Below are 21,061 nucleotides of genomic sequence, written 5' to 3' on the forward strand. Positions count from 1 at the left end.
ACGTTTTGCCATTCGTGCACCCAGGTTCGTCGTTGAGTACACCATCGCAGACGCTCCTGTCTGTGATGCAGAGTCAAGGGTAACCGCAGCCATGGTCTCCGAGCTGATAGTCCATGCTGCTGCAAACGTCGTCTAACTGTTCGTGCAGATGGTGGTTGTCTTGCAAACGTCCCCGTCTTTTGACTCAGGGATCGAGACGTGGCTGCACGATCCGTTACAGCCATGCGGATAACATGCCTGTCGTCTCGACTGCTAGTGATACGAGACAATTTGGATCCAGCACTGCGTTCCGTATTACCCTCCTGAACCCACCAATTCCATATTGTGCTAACAGTCATTGGATCTTGACCAACGCGAGCAGCAATGTCGCGGTACGATAAACCGCAATCGCCATAGGCTACAATCAGACCTTTATCAAAGTCGGAAACGTGATGGTACGCATTTCTCCTCCTTATACGAGGCATCACAACGTTTCACCTGGCAACGCCGGTCAACTACAGTTTGTGAATGAGGAATCGGTTGGAAATTTTCCTAATGTTAGCACGTTGTAGGTGTCGCCACCGGCGCCAACCTTGTGTGAATGCTCTGAAAAGCTAATCATTTGCGTATCACAGCATCTTCTTCCTGTTGGTTAAATTTCGCGTCTGTAGCGCGTCATCTTCGTGGTGTAGCAATTTTAATGGCCAGTAGTGTATATGCAAGACTGTTCATGCATAGCTGTTTGCAACTAGAAAAAGATATGAATAGAAGCCGTGGAATTTATTTCGACATGTTCACTACAGTTTAATCCGAGAATTAACAGTATACTTCATTGCGGAAATGCGTGATGTTAGTAATGACGACAAAGACTTAACTTTAATTTTTTTCTTTAATTCGACGAATGTCTTTTCATCAAGTAGTGCCTACATGTAACTATGCGGATGGACAACTGTACGAGTACGTATCGAAAATCACTTCAGTTTGGTGGATTCTGTTGCAGATACCAGTGAAAAACATAAGACGGACGGTGATTATGAAAACCTCTCGCGAATGACTTCGTAGGAACCTTTTAAAGAATTTGTGGAAGCTTGAGACGACATAATCGTCTTGTTCAACGCGGATTACACAACGAAAAAAAGTTTTAGAAGAACTGACGGAACTGTACGTTAAAAGAACTGTGCTTTCGCTTACAGCTCCTGCTTTTTTCAAGAAACCTTTGTCTTGGCTTCCTCGTACGTCAGACACGCCCACGGAGTTCCTGGTTCGGACCTTCAGGAATCCAATTAGCGTAGGTGGCAGGGCTCCTGCTTTGCTTTGCTTTCGCTGTTTGCGCCGCAACGGGATTAGTTTCTTCACTGTTGCTTCCTTGTGTCGTCTCCAGCAGCTGGTATTACAAGCTCTTGACCTATCGCAGATGGCGAACTGTAAAAACTTTTTCGGTTGTTACAGTTGTGGTTGACACAATTTTATGTCAGAAGAGTAGTGTACAGTGCTCTGCTGGTAATGATACTACACTAAAATCCCCTCATTTATAAAGTTTCATTACTATTCTTCCAAATGTCGAACTCATTCCCATGGCATCCATAGAAGGAGCTTATATATCACATATTTCCTTCTTGCTGCACTCGTTTTATGATGTGATTACTACGGTGAACCACAGACTCCCTTAATAAGAAAAGTGTGCATTCTTATTTTACGTAACTGCCGTACCTCTCATGTATTAAGAAGTCTTTTACTATATGACCTTAAATAATGCAAATGTCACAGAAAATGGGAAGTTTTAGGTACATTACATCCGTTTCAACTCCATAGACGCATTAGTTCTATTAAAACGTGAAAAGGTAGCAATTCCTGAATTTAAACGAAACGTGGTGAAAAAGATAAAGGAGATACGACGCCGTCACGCAAATTTCCGGAGGTTGTAATCTCGCAGTGTATGTTGAATCTTAAGCCTAAGACTGGTTACATATACGACAAGATAGTCTCTACAGCAAAACTATCCTGCAGACATTCCAGGACCACGAGTGGCAGATATCTATGCGATGTATTACTATATTTGTAAATTTAAACGGTTAGTGTTTTACAGCCACAATTTAATATCGGCGGATGTCTGCTGCGAAGTGTAGCCTGGTCCCTACCACATATGGTAACAGAATGTATGGCCATTCTTAATTAGGTAACGTTGTTGGCGAACGTCGACGAGGATGTCATCAGTCGAACACTGGAATATGAACTTCCTACATTAGTAATCGCTGGATACGCTATTTTTCTTCTTCACTGTGGGTAATTGCCTAGTCCTAGTTCCTATTTCCCACTCTTGGTAGCCTACGAAGTGCTCCACCAAAAGTCTACTGACGGTGTTGTCTACTATGTTCCTAATGTTGCCCCACGTTTGTGAATCTCTGATAGCTGTGTGTGCGAGTAATTAAGACACATGTAGCCCACAGATAATATGCGTTTTGTTGTACTTATGTGTATGGATCTGAAGATGATCTGTATCACGTGTCTAAAATGGTTATCCAAATAAACTGCCCGTCGAAAACAAGAATTGTTGCTTCATTTGAAATAACACGTTAATGTACATGTGCCCCTCAGCCTGAACTTGAAACTAAGTGATTTCCACCTTTTCATACTCATGAAAACGTATTTTGATTTTTGATTCCATTGCCATGACGTGTGAAGTTTTAAGGTTTTTCTAATACACTGCCTGACAAAAAAGTGAAACATTGCGAGGACACTGTCGGGTGTCATTGTAACTACGTGCACACCGTGTACGTGTATAAATTGTTACAGTTGCAGTCCTCTGTGACAGGTAGAGCGGCCACCAGAGCGCCTTAGTGGTCTTCGTGTTTATTGTCTGGCCTGGTACGGTATATAGGAGACGTGAACAGCGTCAGATGTTGAGTGATTATTGCGAAGGATACAGACGTGTCTGGGCCTCATGTGAGACAGTGTTATCAGCACCTGACAGAGTTTGAAAAAGGCATCATTTTGTGTCTCTTTTCGGCCACGTGATCGAATAGTCCATTGGTTCGTCGGTTTCCAGATTTTTGAGTCATTCTGATGTGAAAGTGCTCTGATAGTGTCCTGTGCGAAAACGTGAAGACAAGCATGCTCGTCTTTAAGGTTCCAGTCGACCACGTCTAACCACTGTAAGAGAGCATCGCTGTATTGGGCACCAACCACACTGGAACTCTTTGATATCACTGTCTGACACACAAGAACGAGTGATGGACTCCCTATAACATTACGTGTCATCCCACACGGCTGGCTGGAGAATAGCAGCAGCCGGACTAGGGAATTACTGTCCCATACTAGGCTGCCGTTAATTCTACCATATTAACAGTTTCGGGGGGGAAGCCATAGACTGCTCATGAATGGTGTTGCATTGTGTTCGGTGATGAATCGCGGTTCTGCACTATTCCAGATGACCATCGATGTCGAGAACGCAGGCGATCTGCGTGTTACTCCTGGCGTCAATGTGTGGGGTACCATCGGGTGTAATTCGGATTACGGGTGCTCGTGGATGAGTGAAGTCTGACGGAGTTCCTGCATCGTCACGGACATCCTGCATCCTCATGTGTTACCTCTCATGCGCCCGTATGGTGGTGTCATTTCTAAACAGGACAATGCTCCTCCGCACATGGGACAAGTGTCTGTGAACTGACTGCGTGATGTCGAGCCACTGCCGTGGCCAGCAAGATCCCCCCATCTGTGGGAACAGTTCGGACTTCATACAAGCGCCAGTATCCAGAATATCAAGAGGCGGTTACAACAGCGTGGCCCCTTCTTGTCTCAGGAGATGCATAGCGGCTTTATGACTCACATCCCAACAAAATCAGTGCTCGCATCAGGAAGAGAGAGAGTGTAATATCTCACTAATAAGTGAGCTCATACTGCCCATTTCTTTGCAAATTTGACTCAACACTGTAATCACTGAAATAATATAATATACCCTCTCAGTCACTGAAATTTTATTTCATTTTCTACTTCTCTACTAGGAGTCTAAGTTTCTTTTTGTCAGGCAGTGTAAATTTATTTTGTCGTATGACTTACAATTAATTCTCTTGACTGGAAGAATACAAAACTACATAGGAAATGAAACGATTACGTAGTATTATTTTTTAAGTAGAAAGAGTCGCACTACAGAGGAATTGAAAAAGCGACAATGCGAGTTGAAGGTGAGAACAGAGAGAATTGAGAATGTCAGACTCACCGACGATGCCCGGCTTCGCGTCGTTTAGCAGCGGCTCCAGATGCTCCTTTACCAGGGCGAATACGCTGTCTGAGCTTAGCACCCACCTGTTGGCAGTACGTCAGTCCGTAAGAGACGCACTAATGTCACGGGCAAGAGCTTGTACATATTCTCAGTTATCTTACTACTTTTGTAATGAAGGAGTCTTCAAACAGTATACACTAACAGAAAAAAAACCGCAACATCAAGAAGGAGTTGTGCGATATAAACGAGGGTTGATAGACGTGTTTCTACATTTGGAACATGATGTCTATTCAAATTTCGTCTAAAACTGACATGTTGACACCGTGGCTGTGTACAATTAATGTAGGTCGATTCTTACAAAGAAGAAGACAGCAACCAGCCACCATCAATAATGCTATTTATTTAAGTAAATAGTGCCGTAACCGCTTACTAACTGACAGGTTCATCATCAGACAGCTGTTCACCAGATTCACAAGATGCACTTTACATAATCTTCAGCCTTCGATTTTTATTCTCTCACAGTAGCGAAATATTCTTCGTTTGTTGGTGCCCTATGTTGATGTCCTACGGTAGAAAACAATGTTAGAAGCACCATTTGTTGGCATAACTAACCTCCAAACGATGTAATGCAGAGTAAACAAATACGTGAGGTTAAGTGGTTATGGTACTTACATCGAAAATTTCGCGAAATTTTGTTGCAAAGATGCAGGATTGTATTTTTGAAATATTGCAAAGTACATGCAACATTTATATGATTTTCATATCACCATATTGTGCAAAGCACCACGCACTCACAAACACCAAAAAGTATTTGCCACATGTGAAGTTGACACACAGATGGCGGTTTCACAAATACAACAGCGCCAGAGATGTTCTCTCTGAGAGATATTACAGTATACAGATTGCTTTGATTTCACAGTATGAATTTTTATAAAGAATAAACTTAATATCATGAACAATTAAAACACTAAGATAAACCTTACATTATGAGCATGTAATATTACAGATGAAGTTGACAGATGTAGTAACCAGTTTGTGTGAATGCTACCTACCGAGCGAGGTGGCGCAGTGGTTAGCACACTGGACTCGCATTCGGGAGGACGACGGTTCAATCCCGTCTCGAGCCATCCTGATTTAGGTTTTCCGTGATTTCCCCAAATCGTTTCAGGCAAATGATGGGATGGTTCCTTTGAAAGGGCACGGCCGATTTCCTTCCCCATCCTTCCCTAACCCGAGCTTGTGCTCCGTCTCTAATGACCTCGTTGTTGACGGGACGTTAAACAACACTAACCTAACCTGAATGCTACTTACATGGTATTATGTAAATACTGTGCTATATACATATAACAACATAGAGGTGAGATAAAATGAACAATATGGCAGTAGAAATTATATTTACATTGTATGGCGCACAATAATATTGAATCAATTTTACAGTTGCAGTAATGTGTAACTCAACAGGCAGTTATATTTTGGTGTAAAATAGTGCCAAATTAGTTCATGTATTACAATATATACATTGCTTTGAATTGACAGTGGATTAAAAAAAAAAAAGAATCAACGTAACATTACAAGTATGTAGATTACATAGAATAAATGTTACATTGTGAGCATACAATATTGAGTGAGCATTAATTACAAATAAATTCGGAAAATGTAGTAAATAGTTTGTGTGAATGTTACTTGTGTCGTATTGTGTAAATACTGTGCCATAAACAGGCAACAACATAGAGATAAGATAAAATGAATAATGTGACAGTAGAAATTATATTAATGTAGTATGCCTCACCAATTTTTTAATCAGTTTTACAGTTGCAACACTGTGTGACTGAGCAGGCAGCCATATTCTGATGTAATATTTTGTTTGGATTATTTATTGTCTGATGTTGTAAAAGGAGTAGTGTTTATTTATGTTTTAAACTGGGAAACAGGTGAGTGAAATTTTGTAGAAAGGTTGCATTTGCTAGCTCTTTCTGTTCATTGAGGATATGGCATGGTGATGTGCTTTTAAGAGTATATATTTCTATCTCTTCAAGCAGATTCATAAGGCTACCTTTCTCAGCACGATGCAATATTTGGATGTGGTGTTCAATGTTTTTTACTCCGTGTTTACTGAGAGTTGTGTGCATTGCTAATGCAGATTTTGAAGGATTGTTCAATGTATGGCATCCAAATGTTCTTTGAATTGAATCTCAAAGTTTCTCCCTGTCTGTCCAATATAGAAGGAAGGTCAACTTTGGCACCTGAGTTTATATATATGCCTGATCATTTGTATGGGGGGCTGGTATTTTTTATGTTATGAATGGTTAGGTGCTGAAGTTTGTTTGTCTGGATGCTTCTATTTATGTTTGTGTTTTTGAAAAGATTACTTATGTTATGGGATACGCTCCCTAGAAAAGGAAGTCAGACATATTTTCTGCTGCTTTCTACTATCTTTTGTGTTGACTGTATACGTGTCTGGTCTGGGGCTTTGTTGTCTGCTGTTTTTTGGATTTTTTGTGATAGTTAATCAATCATGTAAGGGTTATATCCATTGTTTGGAGCTATGGCTTTGATGATATTGGCTTCTTTATGTTGTTCGACTGGTTCACGTGGAATTTTATGCAGGCGATTCAGCATGTACGTAAAGTATGCCATTCTTTGTTGGTCTGGATGGCAAGATGAGCTGTCGATGCACATGTCTGTGGCTGTTTGCTTTCTGTAAATTTCGAAGTGATATATATAATGTATATATTGTAATACATGAACTTCTTTGGCACTATTTTACACCAAAAATAGCTGCCTGTTGAGTTACACATTATTGCAACTGTAAAATTGATTCAAAATTATTGTGCGCCATACAATGTCAATATAATTTCTACTGCCATATTGTTCATTTTATCTCACCTCTATGTTGTTATCTGTATATAGCACAGTATTTACATAATACCATGTGAGTAGCATTCACACAAACTGGTTACTACAGCTGTCAACTTCATCTGTAATATTATATGCTCATAATGTAAGGTTTATCTTAGTGTTTTAATTGTTCATGATATTACGTTTATTCTTTATAAACATTCATACTGTGAAATCAAAGCAATCTGTATATTGTAATATCTCTCAGAGAGAACATCTCTGGCGCTGTTGTATTTGTGAAACCGCCATCTGTGTGTCAACTTCACATGTGGCAAATACTTTTTGGTGTTTGTGAGTGCGTGGTGCTTTGCACAATATGGTGATATGAAAATCATATAAATGCTGCATGTACTTTGCAATATTTCAAAAATACAATCCTGCAGCTTTGCAACAAAATTTCGCGAAATTTTCGATGTAAGTACCATAACCACTTAACCTCACGTATTTGTTTACTCTGTATTACATCGTTTAGAGGTTAGTTATGTTAACAAATGGTGCTTCTAACATTGTTTTCTACCGTAGGGCATCAACATAGGGCACAAACAAACGAAGAATATTTCGCTACTGTGAGAGAATAAAAGTCGAAGGCTGAAGATTATGTAAAGTGCATCTTGTGAATCTGGTGAACAGCTGTCTGATGATGAACCTGTCAGTTTGTAAGCGGTTACGGCACTATTTACTTATATAAATAGCATTATTAATGGTGGCTGGTTGCTGTCTTCTTCTTTGTAAGAATCGGCCTACATTTATTCAAATTTCACGCCGGTCGCATAAGGGTGTCGCTAGTAGCACCACTATGAGCATGCAAATGAGGTTTGATTTAAATACAAGCTGTAATGGTTGTGAGCGTTAGTTATCTTTGAGGCTGGACGTGCTGATTTGGTGTTAGGGAAGAATGCCTTTAAGGCAACAAAGAGCCATTACCAACAGCCCACTGAGTTTGAATGAGGTCGTGTAACAGCGACATCGCAGAAAGACTTGGGAGGAGTTTAACCACCGTACATGACTGCTGGCAGTGGTGCTTATGAGATGGTACGGTCACAGGTCACAAGAAGACCAGACTCCAGACAGCCACATGCACTACGGAGAGGATACACCATCATGTTTGCCATAGGGCTCTGTCTAATCATACTGAATCTGGAGCAACAATTTCAGCAGCAGTTTGCAGTTTTGTGACAGAACGAATTGTTACGACACGGTTACTTTAAGGGCAGCTCCCAGCGAGAAGCCCGTTAGCATGCATTCCACTGACACCAAACCACAGCCATTTTCGACTTCAGTGGTGTCAACGAGAGCTCACTGGAGGGCAGGGTGAAAGTCTGTTGTGTTTTCTGATGAAAACTGGTTCAGCCTCGGTACCATTGATGGTCGTGTGTTGGTTAGGAGGAGGCCAGTTGAGGGCTTGACTGTCCATCTCCTATACACTCTTGACCTACAGCTAGGGTTACGGTCAGGGGTGCGATTTCGTATGACAGCAGGAGCACTCTTGTGATTATCCCACGCTACCTGATTGCAAATTCGTTCGTCAATCTAATGATTCCATCTGTTGTGGTACTATTGGTAAGCAGCATTTCAAAAATGGTTCAAATGGCTCTGAGCACTATGGGACTTAACATCTGAGGTCATCAGTCCCCTAGAACTTAGAACTACTTAAACGTAACTAACCTAAGGACATCACACACATCCATGCCCGAGGCAGGATTCGAACCTGAGACCGCAGCATTAGCGCGGTTCCGGAGTGAGCGCCTAGAACGGCTCGGCCACCGCGGCCGGTGATAAGTAGCATTACTGGGGGTGTTTTCCAACACGATAACCCTCGCCCACATACCGTTGTTGTAACCCAATATGCTCTATAGAGTATCGACATGTTACCTTCACCTGCTCGATCACTAGCGCTGTCTCCAATCCAGTGCATACGCGACCGCATAGAACAACTCCAGCGTTATCCACAGCCTGCATTAACCGTTACTGTACTGACCGACCAAGTACAACAGGCATGGAACTCCATCCTACAAACTGACATCCGGCAGCTATGCAACACAATGCATGCACATTTGCACGCTTCCATTCAACATTCTGGCTACTACACCGGTTATTAATGTACCAGAATTTCACTTTCACAATGGCTAACTACGTGCTTACATTAACCTGTGATCTTGCAATGCTAAACGTAGACAAATGTATCCCCAAAATTTCATTACTCTACATTAATTACTTTTTGGTGTTGCGATTTATTTCCGTCACTGGATAAAACGATCGCATGCAGAGAGCCGTACTCAGTAGGTGTAACGTAGCGGCAGTGGTCAGCCTATGTAAAGAGTGATCTTGAATGGATATTATACACTAAGTGTAGAAATCTGAATACCGAAGTCAAACACTCAATCCTTAGAGACTGATGTAGCTTCATGTCGGTACTGCAAAAAGGAACAGCTTTGTAAAAACTGTCAATTGTTTAGTTTCATTGCTACATCGACCTACGCTGAACTGCTGCTAGAAGGCGAGCAAGTTCTTTCTCATAATCTCTGTGAAATCTCACAGTTGTAGCTTGATTTTGATGCCTTTCCACTACTGAGTAATAATACAAGGTGAGGTCAAATGGAAACGATACAGATGGGAAATAATAAGCAAACAGTTTATTATTTCACAAATAATCACCATAGCTGTTGAAACATTTATACCACTGTGAGACAGGACTATCAGTACCTCCATGGAAAAATGTTTGTGGTTGCCTACAGAATCATGATTTCCCCAGACATGCACCTCTTCGTCCGAAGCGAATCGACGACTACGAATGCCTTTCTTCATGGCTCTAAAATTGCTTGGGCAGAGATCGGGACTGTATGGAGGATGTGCAAAGGCTTCCCAGCGAAACTTCTGCTGCGCAGTCGAAGCGGTGTTGGCAACATATGGGTGGACATTATTGTCGAACAAAAGGATGCCGTCCGGCAAAATTCGTGAACATTTGGGTTTGATGGTGCTCTTCAGTTTTGTCAAGCGTCAGCGTACCGCTGTGCTTTAATTGTAGTACCGAGTTCCAGAAAGTCAACGAGCAGCAAGCCCTTGCAGTCAAAGAAAAAGGACATCATGACTTTCCCGCAGCTGGCGTGCCTGTTGTTTCGACTACGCTGCAGAAGATTCGCTAGGAAGCCCTTACACATCCTCCCAACAATCTCTATCTCATCTCATGCATTTTCCATATTTTTAGAGTCCTGAAGAAAGGCAGTGGTCACAGTCGATATGCTTCGGAGGAAGAGATTCACGCCTGGATGCAATCCGTAAGCAACCGCAAACGTTTTTCCACTGTCTCGCGATGGAATAAATGTTTCAACAGATATGGTGATTACTTTTGAAATAATTAATTGTTTACTTACGTTTTTCCCATCTGTCTCGTTTTCATTTCACTAACCACTGTAGTACGGAAGACCAAATTCTTTATTTTGGCCTTATCCCTGTCATCTTTCATTTCGGTACCAATGTGTGTAAATCAAATGTAATGATTTACTCAATTTTCCAAGGGCGAAAATGTCTTCGGATAGTTTGTCGAATCATTAGATAAAATATTACTTTCGGATTCATTGAGAGCTCCTGGAACTGCTTTCCTTATGTTCATTTTGACTTCGTTTACTTACTGTTTGTCAACAAGGCTTTGAATTTTTGCTCATCTGTAATGTAGCTCTCTGCGTTTCATCTTAATTTCTTAACACGGCTGTTGAACTATGCTAGATGTATGATTGGAAGGGAGGCGACTACTTCAATCAGGAGATGATTTCCAATGTGTCTGAGCTGCTGTGGAAACACTGTCATATTTCTCGCATTGCCCTGAATGAGGGATGGACAACATGTTTCTATGATTTAAACGTACTTGAAGTTTAGTAACGATACACCGAATTGAAACGACATGTTGATAACGGTTTGATTTATTCGATACATCTATTCTGCTTAACACGATCTATCTACTTGGAGTTCCTACCTTCTAATTTATTTTGTTTTTTAAAGTAATTTTCGGACTTGAGAGGGCGCGACACACAGCACACTACTACTTTGACAACACTGCTAGTGACGAGTAGTTGAAACCCTCCACAGCTGAGGGAAGAATTAATACATGTATGGCCACTCAATGGAAAAGAAGTTACTGTATGGTATAAAACTGATTAGGACACAGGAGCGTTGTGAACGACATACTTTTTCATCACACCAATGCCATTACAGTGCTTACTGTATGAGAAATATCCATTATGTCACCAGCCCTGTAGGTATTGTGACATTAGCAGCAGCTCCAAAAGAAATTTTTATTGACAAATATTGCACAAGCACCATCTGTACAGTACAGTTTCAACGTACTTAAAGAATGGGATCACGAAACGACCAAAAACTCCAGTAATGTGTATTTATTGACAGCCTACGTGATTCGGTCAAGTCACGGATACCATTAAGCGACGTTCAAAAATGGTTTCTTAGCGTCAAGTACATAATTACGAAGTGCGTTCAATATGTAATGCAACACATTCTTTTTCTGAAAGCATATTGGTTTTATTGAGGATTCCAATACAGCATATCATTCTCCACTCTTTTGGCTACAAAACGCTACTTTTCAACAGAATCTCCATTCAATGCGGCAACCTTACGCCGTCTTACTTTGAGGGCCCAGCTGGTGCACGAGTGTACCAGCACTACCAACAGAGACGTCCAGCCGTGCAGCGAGGTGTTTCATTGTGATTCGTCGATCACATAGAAGGAGAGAGTCTGCACGTTCCACCGTTGCAGGAGTCTCAGGTGTGTGTGGCCGGCCGGCATGCAGGAGATCGGACAGCTTTACAGATGTCTCTCCCAACGACTCGCCGTGCTTTTGTTCTCTACCAGGTCTCTCTACACATTCTACAAACGTCTATGAATATCTGCGATGCTCTGGCGGCAAAAGCAACCGAATGACTGGTCTGTGCTTGTAACGCACCTCCGTTACAGACGCCATTTTGAAGGCTACGTACAGCGCCGCCACCTACCGGGATTTCATGAAACTATAGGGGCTGAAGCGAGAATATTCTACGTTGTACCACAACAAATTCTGCATATTTCAACCGAAACTGACCCAGAAAAAAACGTGTCGCATTACTTATCGAACGCCTCTGGTATTATCAGTTGCAGCATCTTTCATACATGGCGCCAAGGAATTCTCCTTTACTTGATTTGAATGATATCACTGAGGTATTGAATCAACAACGAAATTGATTATAGGGCAAAAGATAGAATAAAATCTGATTTTGCAAAGCTCAGAAAGGAAGTATTGGGTTATTTATAAAAGATCTGTATATTTTTAATAACCGTTTTTGTAATTTCTAAAAAATATTTGGGACATTATGTAACTATCTGTTTTATTTCAGGTTCGGCGGTATCTAAGCTACAGCTGTCTTCAATTATAGCAAACAGTCGATATATTAGAAATTCGATGTAGTTTTCGGTATATCGCCATACGTCGACGCCACTATAGGGTGTATTGCACCGAAAAGGAAAGCTTATATACAGGTGTGCTGACACCTCAGTCATATAACGTATGTGAGACGAAGTGTGTGCCCGCGTGACACTGACCACCTGTTGATGGCGACGTTGAGCCACTCGGCGGTCTCGCCGGCGACCAGGGCGCGCCTCCTGCGCACGCGCAGAGCCTCGAAGGCGGCAGCGGCCTCGAGCAGCGAGCACACGGACTGCCTCCAGACGGCGCCCGCCGCCGCCAGCAGCAGCACCAGCCACGCCACTGACGCCCCCGCCGCCCCCAGCACCCAGCTGGCCGCCAGCGCCGCGCCCAGCGCCACCCCCAGCCGGTACAGCTGCGCGTCGCGCTGCAACACAAACAAACCCAATTAACAAACATTGCATTTGCGGATTCAAAAACAGCCGCACCCACTCACCTTTTGTGATGGCAGAATTTATTGCCTAGAGACCCGTCATCACACAGAACATGGTTCTTAGCGATTTTTTATGGCATTGTGGCGGTTGTTGTGTAGCTCTGGCAATGTAGAAAAATGTATCGACGTATCTGGAATCATTTACGTTGTCAGGTTGACCAGGTCGTGATATTTACGATTACTTGTCTCCTTGGCATTAATCCTGGTGCACAAATCACTTTGGAAAAAATAGTTTGTGTTTCCCAGTTATGTTAATTACACAGCAGAACACGAACTCCGAACAGCTAACAGCTCCCACGTTCTTCATAGGATATTAACAAACCAAGGATTGCGACTTAAGATTAAGTTCAAAACCTGTGCTGGAGCAGATATTTCCTTTGCGCAACATTCCCAGTTTCGAAAGTTGCACATTGATCTTTAATGATACTAAATAAATACAGGGTGTCCCAGTGGGATATCTGTATTCAGGTATACGACAGGTACGATCATTCGAAGCAAAAAAAGTCTGATAAACATGGGCTCCAAAATGCATACCTTAACAACTATGGGCACTACTTCACCTCCGATACTGTGAAACAAATCTCTTCTACTGCAAGCTCTTTAGTCTCCATATTTGGTCTTTGGTCCCCATATTTGGGAAGAGCTAGTATGGACCAAAACAAGAAAAAAATTGCCTAGTAAGTATGGGCTCTAAAATGTATACCTTAAGAGCTGTGAGCACTTGTTCAGTTGAAGAGATGTGTTTCACGGAAGCGAAGACATATAATTGGTCATAGCTCTTAAGGTATGCATTTTAGAGCCGTAGTTTGCTGCATTGTTTCGCTTCGAATGATCGTATCTCTCATATCCCCGAATACTGACCATTCATCCTGCGACGCGCTGTATATGGCTTTAAATCACATCCATTATTATGTCTAGATCAGCACCCAACCATATAAACAAAATTCAAGCTGGACCCACTATGAAATCTTAAAGACCTAGATATTTTAAAGCAATGGCCTACAACATTGCTTATGATCCATCCATAGTTGAAAATTTAAATTTAATCAAGCACCAACACACTAGTCCTCAGTAGCAGAAGAAATCAAATGTCTCTGCCTTCACTCAGTAGCATCTTGTACCAAGTTACAAACCAGCTGAAACCGAACAGTCGCTACGACAATTTAATTTTATCAGCTTCCATTCCCATAAATTGTCTGCAGAGGGCAGATACACCACGTATAATATTTTCGCTAAAAACCAATAATAAAATACAAGGTGTATCACTATCGCTGAGAAAAAGCAGAAATAATTAATTCAGATCCATAAGCGGATAATGGAAACTATTTCATGGCACGTTGTTCCAAATAGAAGCCCGCATCAGAAGACGCACATGCGTCACGGTTGAACTACTATATCCCCAGCCCAAGATTGTAACAGGAGCAAGAGCGTCGTGAGTGGACTAGAGGGGAGGGAACTCTTTCGTTTTTGGAAAGTAGTTCGCTGGTGATTGTTTTTTCTTTTTGGGGTGGGGGCGTTCATTTTTATTCGTTCACTGTCCCTTTGTTTAATTGTGCGGTGCTGTATGGGTTTACCAAAAGACAAAAATGAAAACTAGATTTACTATACCCTATAACAACCACGATTTTGAAATACTGGATGCAAATGGTAGCTGAATGATTAAAAATGTTTATAATTAAAACTTTATCTTAAAAACTAGTGTGGCAATTAAATCGAGCAGTTGAACACTGAAAAATCTACGAATAAAAAAAAACTACGCTAAGTATCAAGTTTACATTTGATGAAGCTGACGAAAAGATAAGCAGATTTTTGTCCTGTATATTACATAAAAATAATTTTGCACTAGATACGTAATTAAAAACAAAAAAATCGAGATCAGTTTGAAATTTCACAAGAACTGGCGAACGCAGTGAACAAAAGGAGCGACAACTTTCTCGTGAAAGACGTACAGTGAATGTGGAACGAGTAACGAGTGACCACCTAAGGAAGAACGGGAGTGAGGCGGGAGCGAGACCGAATGAGGCGAACGGTGTACGGACGTGTCGTTCTTCGGTTCAGTTTACCGAACTGTCCCTTTGTACTCGTTGCTTTGCCCATGACCCACATCCGGCGTAAAGCATATACCAAGAGAAAAAAAAGCTGTCTGTTTAGATGATCAAGCTTGCTGCTAGATCACGTTTTATTAATGTCGTGACATAGCGTTTCCCAAAAGTCTTGCTGATCGACTCGTAATCCACGGAAAGTGAGAGGTGGCCATAACGTCAAGATTGTAGTCGTAAATGGAGCTAATTAGAGTCGAGATTCTCGATTTCGGTGTAACCTACACATATCTACCACAGAAAATAAAAGTGTCCCACCTGCAGATGAGCTACAAGTATCCAGATTAGAAAACTCTTCAGTTTCGCTGTTGAAAATGTTTGTTTGTTAGTTGCATTTTCCATACATATTTTGAACTATGTTTTTATCTACATAACGCGGAAAGAGCCTATTCACAGGATATGTCTACATGATTAGTTTTAATACCAATGTAGAGGGGCAGCAGCCTTTTCAGTAGTAGCAGGTGCAACAGTATGGATGACTGACTGAACTGACCTTGTAACATCAACCAAAACAGCATAGCTATACTCATACTGCGAACGGTTAAAAGCAAGGGGAAACTACAGCCGTAATTTATCCCTAGAGCATGCAGCATTAGTGTATGGTTAAATGATGATGGAGTACTCTTGCGCAAAATATTTCGGAGGTAAAATAGTCCCCCCATTCGGATCTCCGGGCAGGGACTCGCCAGGAGGACATCGTTATCAGGAGAAAGAAAACTGGCGATCTACGGATCGGAGAGTGGAATGTCAGAGCCCTTAATCGGTTAGGACGCTAGAAAATTTGAAAAGGAAAATGGATAGGTTGAAGTTATATATAGTGGGAATTAGTGTAGTTCGGTGGCAGGAGGAACAAGACTTCTCGTCAGGTGAATACAAGGTTATAAATACAAAATACAATCGGGGTAATTCAGGAGTACGTTTAATAATGAATGAAAAATAGCTACTACGAACAGCATAGTGAACGCATTATTGTAGTCAAGACAGACACGAAGCCCACGCCTGCCACAGTAGTCTAAGTTTATATGCCGACCAGCTCCGCAGACGAGGAGGAGATTGAGGAAATGTATGATGAGATAAAAGAAATTATTCATATAGTTAAGAGAGACGAAAATTTAATAGTCACGGGGGACTGGGGGGGGGGGGGGGTAAGGAAAGAAAGAGGAAGCCACTTGGTAGAATTTTGCACAGAGCACAACTTAATCATAGCTAACACTTGGTTCAAGAACCGTAAAAGAAGGTTGTATACATGTAAGAATCATGGAGATACTAGAAGGTATCCGGTAGATTATATAATGGTAAGGTAGAGATTTAGGAACCAGGTTTTAAATTGTAATACATTTCCAGGGGCAGATGTGGACTCTGACCACAATCTCTTGGTTATGAACTGTAGATTAAAACTGAAGAAACTGCAAAAATGTGGAAATTTAAGGAGATGGGACCTGCATAAACTGAAAGTACCTGAGGTTGTACAGAGTTTCAGGGAGAGCATAAGGGAACAATTGACAGGAATGGGGGAAATAAATACAGTAGAAGAAGAATGGGTAGCTCTGAGGGATGAAGTAGTGAAGGCAGCAGAGGATCAAGTAGGTAAAAAGACGAGGGCTAGTAGAAATCCTTGGCTAACGGAAGAAATATTGAATTTAATTGATGAAAGGAGGAAATATAAAAACGCAGTAAATAAGCAGGCACAAGGGAATACAAACGTCTCAAAAATGAGATCGACAGGAAGTGCAAAATGGCTAAGCAAGGATGGCTAGAGGACAAATGTAAGGATGTAGAGGCTTATTTCACTAGGGGTTAGATAGATACTGCCTAGAGGAAAATTAAAGAGACCTTTGGAGAAAAGAGAGCCACTTGCACGAATGTCAAGAGCTCAGATGGAAACCCAGTTCTAAGCAAAGAAGGGAAAGCAGAAAGGTGGAAAGAGTATATAGAGAGTCAATACAAGGGAGATGTACTTGAGGACAATATTATGGAAATGGAGGAGGATGTAGAAGAAGATGAAATGGGAGATACGATACTGCGTGAAGAGTTTGACACAGCACTGAAAGACCTGAGTCGAAACAAGGCCCCGGGAATAGACAACATTCCATCAGAACTACTGACAGCCTTGGGAGAGCCAGGCTTAACAAAACTCTACCAGCTGGTGAGCAAGATGTATGAGACAGGCGAAATACCCTCAGACTTCAAGAAGAATATAATAATTCCAATCCCAAAGAAAGCAGGTGCTGACAGATGTGAAAATTACCTAACTATCATTTTAATAAGTCACAGCTGCAAAATACTAACGCGAATTCTTTACAGACGAATTGAAAAACTGGTAGAAGCCGACCTCGGTGAAGATCAGTATGGATTCCGTAGAAATGTTGGAACACGTCAGGCAATACTGGTCCTACGACTTCTCTTAGAAGATAGATTAAGGAAAGGCAAACCTACGTTTCTAGCATTTGTAAACTTAGAGAAAGCTTTTGACTATGTTGACTGGAATACTCTCTTTCAAATTCTGAAGGTGGCAGTGTAAAATACAGAGAGCGAAAGGCTATTTTCAATTTGTACAGAAATCCGACGGCAGTTCTATGAGTCGAGGTTCATGAAAGGGAAACAGTGGTTGGGAAGGGAGTGAAACAGGGTTGTAGCCTCTCCCCTATGTTATTCAATTTGTATATTGACCAAGCAGTAAAGGAAGCAAAAGAAAAATTCGGAATAGGTATTAAAATCCATGGAGAACAAATAAAAACTTTGAGGTTCCCCGATGACATTCTAATTCTGTCAGACAGCAAGGGACTTGGAAGAGCGGTTGAATGGAATGGACAGTGTCTTGAGAGGAGTATATAAGACGAACATCAACAAAAGCAAAACGAGGATAATGGAATGTAGTCGAATTAAGTCGGGTGATGCTGAGGGAATTAGATTAGGAAATGAGACACTTAAAGTAGTAAAGGAGTTTTGCTATTTGGGGAGCAAAATAACTGATGATGGTCGAAGTAGAGGGGATATAAAATGTAGACTGGCAATAGCAAGGAAAGCGTTTCTGAAGAAGAGAAATTTGTTAACATCGAGTATAGATTTAAGTGTCAGGAAGTCTTTTCTGAAAGTATTTTTATGGAGTGTAGCCATGTATGGAAGTGAAACACGGGCGTTTATTAGTTTGGACAAGAAGAGAATAGAAGATTTCGAAATGTGGTGCTACAGATGAATGCTGAAGATTAGATGGGTAGATCACATAACTAATGAGGATCTATTGAATAGAATTGGAGAGAAGAGAAATTTGTGGCAGAACTTGACTAGAAGAAGGGATCAGTTGGTAAGACACTTTCTGAGGCATCAAGGGATCACCAGTTTAGTATGGGAGGGCAGCGTGGAGTGTAAAAATCGTAGAGGGAGACCAAGAGATGAATATACTAAACAGATTCAGAAGGATGTAGGTTGCCGTAGGTACTGGGAGATGAAGAAGCCTGCACAAGATAGAGTAGCACAGAGAGCTGCGTCAAACCAGTCTCTGGACTGAAGAGCACAACACCAACAACAAGATCAAATAAGGCAGAAGGGACAGATAACATTTCATCAGAATTGCTAAAATTCGTGAGGGAAGTGGCAACAATACGACTGTTCACGATGATGTGTAGAATGTACGAGTCTGGCGACATACCATCTGACTTTGGAAAAATATGATCCACACAAGTCAGAAGACTGCAAGAGCTAACAACTGCGAGATTTACTGCACAATCATCATAAGAGCTCATGAATCCAAATTGCTGACAAGAATAATATACAGAAGGATGAAAAAGAAATTTTGAGATATTTTAGACGACAATGAGTTTGGGTTTAGCAAAGGGAAAGGCAATTCCGACGTTGCGGCTGATAATGAAAGCAAGACTAAAGAAAAATCAAGACACGTTGATAGAATTTGTCGTCCTGCAAAATGCGTTCGACAAGATGTTCAAATTGTGAGAAAAATCTATAGGGAGACACGGTCAACATACAATATGTGCAAGAGGCAAGAGGGAATAATAAAGAGTGGACGACAAAGAACGAAGTGCTCGAATTAGAAAGAATATAAGACAGGGATGTAGTCTTTCGCCAGTACTGTTCAATCTGTACATCGCAGAAGCAATGATGGAAATAAAAGAAAAGTTCAGGAAGGGAACTAAAATTCAAGGTGAAAGGACATCAATGATACGATTCGCAGATAACGTTGCTATCCTGAGTCAAAGTGAAGAAGAATTACATGGTGTGCTGAATGGAATGAACAGTGTAATGAGTAAAGAATATGGTTTGAGAGTAAATCGAAGAAAGACGAAATTAATAAGAAGTAGCAGAAATGAGAACAAGGAAAAACTTAACATCGGGATTGATGGTCATGAAATAGATGAAGTTAAGGAATTTCACTACGTAGGCAGCAAGACAACCATTGACAGAGAGAGCAAGAAGGACATCAAAAGCAGGTTAGCACTGGCAAAGAGGGCATTCCTGAACAAGAGAAATCTACTAGTATCAAATATAGGCCATAATTTGAGGCAGAAATTTCTTAGGACTTACGTTTGGAGCACAGGATTTTGTGGTAGTGAAACACGGACTGTGGGAAAACCGGAACAGAAGTTAATCGAAGCATTTGAGATGTGGTGCTACAGACGAATGTTGAAAATTAGGTGGACTGATAAGATAGATAATGAGGAGGTTCTGCGCAGAATCGGAGAGGAAAGGAATACATGGAAAACACTGATAAGGTGGAAGGACAGGGTAATAGGACATACGTAAAGAGGTCAGGGAATGACTTGCATGGTACTAGAGGAAGCTGTAGAGGACAAAAACTGTAGAGGAAGACAGAGATGGAATACATCCAGCAAATAATTGAGGAAAAAAATAGTGATCAAAGCAAATCAGCAATGAAAAACATTTAATATTGTTTTATTATCAATGACGCACAGTAACTTCCTGCATATTCAGTACTCGAACAATATGCATTTCCGACACATTGTTACCTTACCAACTATACATGGTATTTCAGAAGTGATGGTCAGTAATTCACACAAGGAGAGCACAGGCCAAACTTAGCTAAAAAGCTCCAATTAACATGGGTTCACAAATTAACCGTTGTCGAAGTATTGCATTAATTCGAGTTGGGAACCAACTGTAAACGTTCCTAGATACTGTGGTATTTACGTTGATATCTCAATGTTTGAGATTGACCAAGTGTTTGTTTACGTATGAGCAGCTACTTCCCTTTCCCTCTCCGTGCACTGTGCCGAACCGGTCTCGCAATAAGTTACGAAAGTGAAGGCACCATGGACAGAGATTACACAAGTAAAGAGTATGCTGAAATGCACTTCGTGTACAATGCACTCGAACGTCCGAGTACTTCAACAAGGAGGATTGCAACCCAAGAGCGTGTTATGAGTCACAGCAGTGTCTGGCGAATTTTACATAGGAAAGTACTATATCCATATCATCCCCAACTAGTGCAAGACCACAAAAATGCAGACTTCCCTCCCAGAGAGAATTTCTGCCATAGATGCAAAAACAGTGTACCCTGAATCCTCTGCTTGTAAGAAGAATTCTGTTCACGGATGAGGCTGGATTTACAATTGACGGTTTTTAACTACCACAAGTCTCACATTTTCGGCAATGTCAATCCTAATGCAACACATGTACCACAACACCAGCAGCGTTATTCGTTGAAGGTCTGGGCAGGACTGCTCGAAGACTGCAAAATTGGATCATGCTTCTTACCACAGAGACTAACTGGACAGCAGCACATGCGGTTTCTGCGGACTGTACTTGCTGATATACATAATGATGCCCCACTGAACCAACGCCTAAACATGTGGGTCAAGCATGATGGTGCTCCAGCAAACTTTCATTTACGAGTGCACCAAATCCTAACCCGTTCGTATAGTCAACACTGGACAGATAGAGAAGGGCCTATGCCATAAGTTCCAAGATGTCCGGATTTAAAGCCCATGGAT

At 41.4% G+C, this 21,061-nt stretch overlaps 1 protein-coding gene across 1 annotated transcript in view; it reads right to left on the reverse strand.

Moving 5' to 3' along the window:
* LOC126361173 (uncharacterized) overlaps positions 1-21,061 on the reverse strand; it is a 698,690-nt gene that overhangs the window by 269,841 nt on the left and 407,788 nt on the right. The window contains exons 3-4 of the mRNA XM_050007769.1: positions 12,680-12,930; positions 4,196-4,281 (exon numbers count right to left, since the gene is read on the reverse strand). Coding sequence (XP_049863726.1) covers positions 4,196-4,281; positions 12,680-12,930 — 337 coding nt within the window. The remainder of the gene's footprint in view (positions 1-4,195; positions 4,282-12,679; positions 12,931-21,061) is intronic.

Source organism: Schistocerca gregaria, chromosome 1 (genome assembly GCF_023897955.1).
Source record: "Schistocerca gregaria isolate iqSchGreg1 chromosome 1, iqSchGreg1.2, whole genome shotgun sequence".
In the NCBI taxonomy this organism is placed as follows: Eukaryota; Metazoa; Arthropoda; class Insecta; order Orthoptera; family Acrididae; genus Schistocerca; species Schistocerca gregaria.